Genomic DNA, 10813 nt, shown 5'->3' with positions numbered 1-10813 from the left:
AAAGCCTAAAACGAAAGTGTCAAAATATTTCTAGGGTCAAAAGCAAGTTATTGTTTCTGAGGCAATAAGAGGAAGCAACTATGTGTCGACAAAACATGTATATCGAATGATCAATTTATACTCGTTTTGTTTGCTGGTGTATCTACCTAATCAACATAATATTATAACTAATCAAATAAGTTAGTTATAGAAGTATATCAATTCATCAAGATGCGATTTTCTCTTTATTAAAAATACTCGGTTCTTATTACAAAAAATATCGATCACTCTTTTAAGATACTCTATAAGCACCAATTAATCAAGTTCCATTGCAAAACCAATTAAAAGAGTTCCAAGACAAAACAATTCTCATAAATTTAGTGCCGAGTATTGCAATTAAATTTAAGCGTGGAAAGGGTTTCAATACCCTGTTGTGACTATTGCTCTTCTTCTTCTTTTTTCACTTCTCTCCATATGCAAATTTTTTAATTGGATTATAGTAATAATGTGAAATAGGTTATAGCGTAATGATGCAGATATTTCTTAAATGATTCATAATCCATTTTCAATCTTTTTGTTATATTAAAGAAACAATTGTCATATTCCAATTTTTTATTGAACAAAATGTACTTAACGTTCTATAAATGTGTTTATACCTATCCTAATATCTAATATTTTTCTTATACATTTAGTTTGTTTATTTAACCTAATATCTTTTTATTGTAAAGGATGAAGTGGTAATAGAGAAAAGGATAAATTAAGTATTGCACAGAACCAGTACGTCTCGTATGTTTGCAGCGTACCATATATTTCGGTTTGACTGAATAAACAAGATTAGTATCTTGTATTTTAAGAAATGGAACCCAAGATTCCTTCTACTCTTTGTTTGTTTTCATTTTCCTTTTTTATGCCGATATATTTTCCTCCTAATTCTATGCAAAATCCCCAAAAAAATCAGAATTTTCCTAGAAGGCTCTTATAAGTTATATCATTTTAGCCTAAAAAATGAAAGTGTTCTTTTTTAATATATAAACAATCAAGGTGCTTTAATGAAAAAATGGGAGAGGGGACCGTTGAAATTAAAAGAGAGAAAAAAAATTACACTCACACAAATCCATGTAAACAAAAAAGTATATCAAAGTGGTTGTTGCTTCCATGAAGAACTTGTACAATGCATCTGGCCCCTGCTTCCTTCCTTTTCTGCTTGAAACCTTATTACCAAAAATGTGCATAGTTTCATATTTACCCACCATGTTCACAGTTATTCTACAAAATATATACCATTCATTAAATACCAATTATTAGGAGTTGATTCCTTCCTAAATAGGCGCACTACAAATCTGGAACTAAATATTCTTCCAGATATTCCTATTTAGGCGCGCTACAATTATGGAAGTAAATATTCTTCCAGATATTTTCCACAATTGACAGCCATTAAGAAGTTTGAAAGATTTGAATTCAAGTTTGGGTTTTCAAAAATCATTATTTATTTGGATTGGGTGTTGTTGAAACTAACCGGGAATATGGTTTGGAGTTTATATCTCAATTTTGAGGGGTTTTGGTGAAGATTAGACTTGGTTTTGACTGAATTTCAGATTGAAACTCGAAGAAGAAGACATATTGTAGAAATTGTAGATAAATTATAGATTATTTGTATTCTGATTGTAGATGCTTTATTTTCTGTTTTCACAAATAAAAAATGGCTAAAACTTCTACAAATCTTCTGAAAAAACGCAATTATGTCAAAAACCCCAATTATACTGCAATTGAATGGGAATTGAGATATAAAAATTCAATGCACCCAGTTTGTAGATACTTTGTAGATAAATTGTAGATTATTTGTATTCTAATTATAGATGCTTTGTTTTCTGTTTTCACAAATCAAAAATGACTAAAACTTCTACAAATCTTCTGCAAAAACGCAATTATGTCGAAAATCCCAATTAAACTACAATCGAATGGGAATTGGGATATTAAAATTCAATATACCCAGTTTGTAGATATTTTGTAGATGAATTGTAGATTATTTGTATTCTGATTATAGATGCATTGTTTTCTGTTTTCACAAATCCAAAACGACTAAAACTTCTACAAAATCTTCTGCAAAAAACGCAATAATATCGAAAATACCAATTTGACACCCTAGTCTCGTAACGAAGGGGATGGCTCAATTCCCAATAGTAGAAGAAGAATCGTCTAGCAAGAGCTTTTTCGGCTATATGCCAAATTGCCAACAGGTAATTATCAAATTTCTCAAAGGTTCTGGACAACATATCAGTACAGAAGCTACTTGTATAACTGGACATTTTAAGCATTCACAGTATATGGCTGGAGAGCTGATATCATTTCATACACATTGTTTGGCTGATATGAAATGACAAAAGGAGGGCATGAAGAAAAGAAATCCCTCACTAAAACGTGGGTGAGGGTGAGGGTTTGGGAGAGAAACATGGGAGGGGAGGGATATACGGTACCTTAAATTAAAGAGGGATATACAATGCATTAATTGTACCCTTAAAATACACTATGGTATATAATTGATAATTTGGTATACTAAATGTAATTATATCTGTAACGACCCGACCGATCATTTTGCCTTTTAGAACCTCGTTCCCCTAAATAAAGCCTCCCGTACTTGCTTTAACTAATTTACGACTTGCGGGGGCGATTGGTTCAGAAATTGGAAGGGTTTTGAGTAAAAATATGCCCATTTGCTTCTTTAAGATTTCTTAAAAGACCAAGTTTGACTTCGGTCAACATTAAGAGAAAACGGACCCGGATTCGTGATTTGACAATTTCTGAGGGTCCGTGGGAAAATATGGGACCTGGGCGTATGTCCGGAATCGAATTCCGAGGTCCCTAGCCCGAGTAATGAATTTTTATCTAAAATTGTTTAATTGAAGTTTTAAGGAATTAAAGAAACTAAGTAATCATTGATTCCCTAGGTATCGGGCTCGAATTTAGGTTTCGAAGCTTGGTACAGGTCCGTAATGTTGTTTAAGACTTGCCCGTAAAATTTGGTGTCAATTCGAGTAGTTTAAGGGCGTTTTGACCCGTTAGAGGAGAATTAAGAACTTGAAGATTCAATAGTTTGATTCATTTGGTTTTAGGGAGTGATTCCAAGATTTAACGTTGTTTTAGGAGTTCCGAGGGTTCGAGTAGGTCCGTCTCGTGATTTCAGACTTGTCAGTATGTTCGGGCGGGGCTCGGGAGCCCCGAGCGTCAAACGAGCGAGGTTCGGGCGAAGTAGAAAAACTTTGGAAGAGCTGAAGATTTTGCTGCTTCTGTCATAACCGCATCTGCGGTTCTTGGGCCGTAGAAGCGGGACCGCAGATGCGGTAAGGCCATCGTAGAAGCGAAAAGGGGCAGGCCAAGGGAAAATCGCAGAAGCGGCCCAGGGACCGCAGAAGCGGTTCCGCTTATGCGATCCCCAGACTGCAGATGCGGTCCAGTCACTTTAGGCCCAAGCCGCAAAAGCGGCCCAGTAACCGCAGAAGCGGTTCCGCATATGCGGGCCTCAGACTGCAGAAGCGGTCCAACCCTCTCTTGCCCAGTTCCGCAGATGCGGCCCCATCTTCGCAGATGCGGTCCCCTAACCGCAGTAACGAAAATCGCTGGGCAGTGGCCTTCATTTAATTCGAACTCAAACATCATTTTTCATTTTACACTCCACACTTAGGCAATTTGGGGGCTTCCAAAGAGAGGTTTTCAACATAGCACTTCAAGGTAAGTTACTCCCATTCATTATTAGTTTAAATACATGTATATTAGGTAGATTAAACACTAAAAATTAGATAAAATCAAAGGGTTAGAGCTAGACCTAGGGTTTTAATAAAATTAAGATTTAAGCATGAAATTTGTTATGAAATGGGCTACAATTTATATATTATTGATCCTTAGGTTGTAGAGAATAATTCCCTTCGAAACAATATCGGAATCCGGGCACGTGGGCCCAGGGTCGAAATTTAGGAAACTTGTGGAAAAGGTTGGGAAATTACTTAAATAGTTAGAATTCGACCTTTTAAGCCTTTATTGACTAGTTCNTACCAGGGGGTGATGCATGTGATGTGGGTGTTGGGCGGAGTGAAGAGTGTGTTGGTTGGAAATAGGCTGTGATCGTTCGGCTCCGAATTAAGAGCTTGGGCTTGTTCTCGATATTGGGAGCGCGCTTTGGAGCGAGGTGAGTCTCCTTTCTAACCTTGTAAGAGGGAATTGTCCCCGTAGGTATAATAATTGAATTATTTGTCATTTTATTCGGGGGGGGGGGGGGGGGCTACGTACGTACTAGGTGACGAGAGTCCGTGCGTAGCGACTATTATGCTAAGTCCGGGTAGTTTAGGACCCATGAGCATGCTTACGTGTTATTCTAGTATACTTGATTATCTTGGATTTATGTGAACTCTTGTGACTAAGAAGAATGAGATTGGAAAATGACCCTTAACCCATTTGGTTCTTTAAAAGGAAATAATTGGCATTTCTATGTACGGTCACCTTCATATGCGTATTGATTGTTATTGTTGCTTGACAATGAGCTTATTTCTATTTGACCGCGTAGCACGGGTGATTCGCAAGCGGGGTAATAGATGCATCTATGGTTCGAGCCGTTCGACCCTCGGCAGTGCACAATTTACTATTTTATGTTGGATCGGGCCGTACGTTCCTCGGTGGTTATTTGTGTATGACTTATGTGATAGTTTATTGTGGATTAGGCCTCATATTTACTTTCATGTATATATGGATACTCGTAATGACAACCTAAAGGGAGAATTGATGTTTTGTACTTGTTAATTCTTATAAACTGAGTTATCACTGCTCGTTATAAATTCTTCTCATTTTACTCGACCTTAGTAAGTATCAAGTCGACCTCTCGTCTCTACTTCTTCGAGATTAGACGGGATACTTACTGGGTACATATTGTTTATGTACTCATGCTATGCTTCTGTACTTAAATGTACAGGGTCTGAGACAGGTGGATCTGGTTATCACTCTGGTGCGCATTAGCGAGCGGACTTGGGACTTCTACGGTGAGCTGCTTTCCTTCCATGTAGATCCGCAGCCGAAAAAGTCTTTCTTTTGTATTATTATTTTCTGTCTATTTGGATCCAGACAGTAGGGTAGTGTGATATTCTTTTGGATGTATATTCTACTAGTTGCCCGTAGCTTGTGACACCAGGTTCTGGCACACACTTTGGTAGACGATTATTTTTGGGGTGTGTAATTATATTATTACAGTATTCAGCTCTTCTGGTTTAAATTCCAAATTGAGCGTTTATTTCACATATTCTAATTAGAAGTAACATAAGAAATTTTAGAAATGTTTCCGCAAATGGCTTGCCTGACAAGGGCGTCAAGCGCCCTCACGACCCATGCAAATAGTAGGGTAGTGTGATATTCTTTTGGATGTATATTCTACTAGTTGCCCGTAGCTTGTGACACCAGGTTCTGGCACACACTTTGGTAGACGATTATTTTTGGGTTGTGTAATTATATTATTACAGTATTCAGCTCTTCTGGTTTAAATTCCAAATTGAGCGTTTATTTCACATATTCTAATTAAAAGTAACATAAGAAATTTTAGAAATGTTTCCGCAAATGGCTTGCCTGACAAGGGCGTCAGGCGCCCTCATGACCTATTGTGAAAATGGGTCGTGACAATATCAAACCTTAAACATTGAGGGTAATAAGTGTTTCCTATATGGTATAGGAATGTAAAAATTCCAAAAAGAAAATCATAAATTAATATTGTTCTTAGATGAAATAAAATAAAATGAGTTGAGATAAAGTATTTTTTTTTTAGATAAAGAAATTATTGGGCCTGGCGTTAAACCCATATCAGTTATGAGACATTATAGCCCATTAGGTATTAGAGCTGAAATATAAAGGGCTAGCTGTAAACCCTAGCTTCTGATCATATCCTTTCCCCTTCCCGTTCCCTTCAGCAGATCGCCGACGACAGTGGCGGTAACCGGGAAACATGGTCCACGTCGCCTTTTATCGTAACTGTAAGTCTTCAAATTTGTGTTCTTTCTCTTTATCCGCTTGCCGTGTTATTTCTTTATTTATATAATTTCTGATGTCTGAATAATCATGATTGTTTGTGTTTTTCCTGTTGATTTCTCTGTCTTTTAATAATTACTAGGAATTTAAGCAGTTTGTAGAGTTCATTTTTACGGTGTTGATAAAATCGACCAGTTATATGCTAGGAAGCTAAAGAATCTAATAAGCGATACAAATTAGTAGTTGGTAGCTGTTATTATTATTAGGCGCAGTGTTCTTCAGAGTTTTAATATTGGAATGAAACATGCCCAAATTGAGCAGAAAGATATAGAAGACTCAAAATAGCTGACCCAGCTCGTTTTGGGATTGATGACTGTTTTTGTATGATCATATACTTGGTAATATGGATACATAATGTTAGAAGAGTTGAGTTTTTATTCTGATGTTATAATGCTTTATGCCTGTGTATTGTAACTTCATTTCTCATGATCAGCTAATAAATATCGGGATATATTAGAGATTTTTATGTCCGGGGAGGAATGTAAAGAATTTAGAGTTGTTTTAGGGAACTGCCTAATTTGTCTCTAAGGAAATATCATCTTTTTGGAATGAAACATGCCCAAAGAATCTAATAGGCTACCCCAGCTCATTTTCAGGCTGACGCATGTTTTTGTATGATCAAGCCTTTGTGGTCCGGCCTTTCCCCCGACCCTATGCATAGCGGGAGCTTAGTGCACCAGGCTGCCCTTTTTTTAAATTCTTGGTAGTATGGATTGGATTGCATTATGTTAGAAGAGTTGAGTTTTTATTTTGACAATCCACTACAAATTTTGTATGAAATTGTAGTGTATTGTCAGCTGACAAAAAGAACTTAATTTGAAAAAAAGTCGGAAATACCTTTTTAAAGATCTTCAAGATGCATACCATTGTTTCTATCTTTGTTTTATCTATATATTTATATTTATAATTTGATATGTACCTCAGATGGGAAGACCTTTAAGAAGCCTCGTCGCCCCTATGAAAAGGAGCGATTGGATGCAGAGTTGAAGCTCGTAGGAGAATATGGATTGAGGTGCAAGAGGGAGCTTTGGAGAGTTCAGTATGCTTTGAGCCGTATCAGGAATGCTGCAAGAATGCTTCTGACATTAGACGAGAAGGACCCACGTCGTATTTTTGAAGGCGAAGCACTCATGAGGAGGATGAACAGATATGGGTTATTGGATGAGAGCCAGAACAAGCTCGACTATGTCTTGTCTCTTACTGTGGAGAACTTTCTTGAGCGTCGTCTTCAAACTCTTGTCTTCAAGACTGGCATGGCTAAGTCTATCCATCATGCAAGAGTGCTAATTAGGCAAAGGCATATCAGGTAAAACTTGTTGCCAGTTTTAGTGACAGTTCAAATAAACAAGCTTAGTCTATACCTTCCTTCCAATTTTTCCTGTGTCTAAATGTATGGTAGCGGGATCCTGAAGTGAATACTTTTTTAATTATCTGCTATGGTGCAATGGTTCGTGGCACTTATGATATCATTGATAGGCGAGCAGTTTAATATCTAGCAATTGTTCTAGCCTTTGATTGCACATTTTGAGGGGCTGTTGTGATGAGCGTTTCATTGTGAATTTCTTTCTAAAACTATCATTTATGATGCATTCTTTTCTGCTAAAGAACTTTAACATAAATATGATATTCAGAGTAGAAATGTTTTTATGGATGTGCTCTTCCCGAAGTTCCTTTGTTCAGGTCTTGGCTTTTATTTTTTAGGTGCTCTACTGAATACCGACCTTTTTTTTTTTTGAGATGTTCTTTTGACCTAATTGTTTCAGAACATATCCTAAAGGTTTTCACCAAGATGCCTTAACTAAGGAACCAAGATTCTTAGTCTGAAGATTTCTAAAGATTGTTTCTGTAAACTGCACTGAGGTTGTTTTTATTTTGGAAGCATTATGCAATGCAATTAATCTACGTTCCCTATTGTTTTAAATTGCTATTGAACAAAACAATATTCTCACAGTGAGTTTGTGAGAACCAGTTTATCAGTATAATATTTCAACAAGGATATATTATCTGTTGTTTGTGGAAGTGGTTTTGCTTTCGTAAACATGGAATCTGATTGAATCTAGGCCATTTTCTTGAGAAGATCTTGTTTATTCGCTCAGCATAATTTATTGTTAATGCATCTCAAAGTAGTTTGAGTTTCTAGGTATTCTTTGAAGCTAAATTTGTACTTCTTATACTTCCACCAACAGATTTTTTTTAACTAGAAGAAGCAAAAATTAGACGTGTCATCTATTGCATTATTTGTTAATTCGTTAATAGATTGAAATCAGGTGAGGTTTGCAAAGTCATGTTTTTCGGCGGGTATGGAGCTGACTCTATTTTGCAAAGTAGTTTTCTATGAGTTATCTGTTCTTTATATAACTCGGTGAACATCAACTTTTACCTTTCAACACTCGTCTTCTTTTTGTCTTCTTGAGCCGAGGGTCTTTCGGAAACAACCTTTCTACCCCTCGGGGGTAGGGGTAAGGTCTGCGCACACACTACCCTCCCCAGACTCCACTAGTGGGATTTCACTAGATCGTTGTTGTTGTTGTTGGTGGTGGGTTTCCACGTACTAATATTGTTGTTGCAGGGTTGGAAGGCAGGTGGTGAATGTTCCATCCTTTATGGTGAGACTGGACTCCCAGAAGCACATTGATTTCTCTCTCACTAGTCCTTTCGGTGGTGGGCGTCCCGGAAGAGTAAAGAGAAAGAACCAAAAAGCTGCTGCAAAGAAGGCTTCCGGTGGAGATGGAGACGAGGATGATGAAGAATGAGCTCTCATTTTCATGTGTGGAGGCGGAGCTTTAATTCCAATGTAGTACTGTCTCGTATCTGCAATTTATGAGTTAATTTTGCACTCTAGGCTTTTGGACTACATTTACTTTGAAGCTGTTATTATCCTGGTAATTAAGAGAGAACTATGTCTAGGTATGAATTTGATCTAAATTCCAAAGCTCGACCTATTTTTACTATTAAGTGGCTGTTTACTTGTTTTACGTCATTCATATATCAGGTTACATATTCTGGGAAGCTAAAGATTCATATAAAGAACAGAACTAGTGGAAACCACAACTTTGTTGTTCTAATTAAGTGCGTAACATTTGTTTCAGTGCTTGTTGGTTGTTAATTCGTCATGCTTGAGAGATTTATAGCCAATTTTTCCATTTGAAATTTTCGTGACCAAATGTATGAGATCCAGTTTTAAATTTTGTGATTATCCGTACTAGGGGTGGCAAAGTAGTTAAAAGAAAATAATTAAGCACTCATATTATCCACTAAAAAATGAGTTGGATAATAAACTTTTTAAAAACGGGTCAAATATGGATAAGAACCATATAATCCACTTAGAAAATGGATAACCAATCGGTTTAATTTTACATTTGTAAAGCTTCAAATTAGGGAGACTAAAAGTTTTTTCAAAAGTAATCATATACAAGAAGTCATAGTTAATATTGTTATCCATATTATTCGCTGGTTAATACGTTTTTATTCGTATTAAATATGAGTCGGGTCGGATAATTTTCCGTTTTTAATGATTTATTTTGACCCGAACCATATCCGATCCGACCCGCCACATATAAGACTAAGCTTGCATGATCTCACTCTTTTGAAGTGCCATCCTAAGTGCGTACTGGTTCATCATGGACGGGTGATCAGGCCGAATAATGTAGTTTTATAGTCTAATAAAAGTAATTACAGAAAAAGAAGAGGTTTAGTGGAGTGGAGGACCATATGATCTGATGTATGTGTGAACAAAATCAGTTGGGTCTAAAATGTGGGTATAAAAGCAGAAAATTCAGAGAGGAAGCAATTTCTTTTTTAAAGAAAAGAGGACCAGTATACACATCTACAAGTAATAATTATCATTTATTTCACGAATAAGATAAATGCATAATATTGGTCACGTGGCATATCTTTTGAAATTCCGAATTGTCTGACATAAAAATTTATGTCCCAAACATTATGGAATTTAATTGTGAATATGGGTTTTCCTTATCATTTGTCTATCAAGTAGACACGCTTCCCAATTCCATTGTTTCAACTTTCAACTATAAAATCATAAACGAGGTCTAATTTACATAAGTTAGCAAGAATATCAACTCTGATTAATCACCTTTTTACTTGAAAATTGCATATAACATTGGTTAATACTCCCTCCGGTCCACGGTAAGTGTCCAATTTACTTTTTGATTTTGGTCCAAAATAAGTGTCTAGTTAGGTAATCAAAAAAAAAATTCAATTGTTTTTACTCTTTTACCCTTATGTGCATATCCCTAAAAAAATTTCTCTCTCATCACATTAACTTACTAAACAAGGGTAGTTTAGTCATACTAGGTAATTTTGTATAGAATTTAGTATTTTCTTAATGGACGTACTAAAAGTAAATTGGACACTTATTGTGGACCGGAGGAAATATAGCAAATGTTATTTTGTGAATGCACCTGCACTTGTACCTGCTACTTAAATCTATGCAATAGCAAATGAACAAAGACATTATGAGACCCAATGGATAAATTTATGGTGGTTAATATCTAGCATTATATTATGGACGGATATTAGATATTTTGAGCTGAAAGGAGGCAAGCAAATAAACGAAGATATTGTGGGCCGACGACAAGAAAAGCAAGGGGCAAGTGCACAGAAAGCATGCTATTTAGAGATTAACAAATATTTATTTTGTCCTTAATTTTTAAATTAAATATTAGAATTTCAACACAATTTGGGCATTTTTATCCTGACAAAATAAACTGAAAAACTAAAATTGAGAATGCACTGACTAGTTGCTAAATAACAATCT

General features: G+C 36.1%; 1 protein-coding gene across 1 annotated transcript; it reads left to right on the top strand.

Annotated features, from left to right (window-relative positions):
- On the top strand, nt 5865-9045 carry LOC109234594 (40S ribosomal protein S9-2). Its single transcript, XM_019400644.1, has 3 exons — nt 5865-5981; nt 6961-7342; nt 8606-9045. The coding sequence occupies exons 1-3, from the start codon at nt 5954-5956 to the stop codon at nt 8787-8789; spliced, it is 594 nt and encodes a 197-aa protein (XP_019256189.1). The 5' UTR covers nt 5865-5953; the 3' UTR covers nt 8790-9045.

The sequence above is a fragment of the Nicotiana attenuata genome, chromosome 11 (genome assembly GCF_001879085.1).
Source record: "Nicotiana attenuata strain UT chromosome 11, NIATTr2, whole genome shotgun sequence".
Classification (NCBI taxonomy): Eukaryota; Viridiplantae; Streptophyta; class Magnoliopsida; order Solanales; family Solanaceae; genus Nicotiana; species Nicotiana attenuata.
This window is presented reverse-complemented; position numbering and strand designations above follow the sequence as displayed.

Excerpts from the sequence above, each read along its gene's own strand:
- LOC109234594 (XM_019400644.1), top strand. The coding sequence starts at position 5,954 with ATGGTCCACGTCGCCTTTTATCGTAACT. Across the intron at positions 5,982-6,960 it reads CGTCGCCTTTTATCGTAACT|ATGGGAAGACCTTTAAGAAG; the intron begins GTAAGTCTTCAA and ends TATGTACCTCAG. Across the intron at positions 7,343-8,605 it reads ATTAGGCAAAGGCATATCAG|GGTTGGAAGGCAGGTGGTGA; the intron begins GTAAAACTTGTT and ends TTGTTGTTGCAG.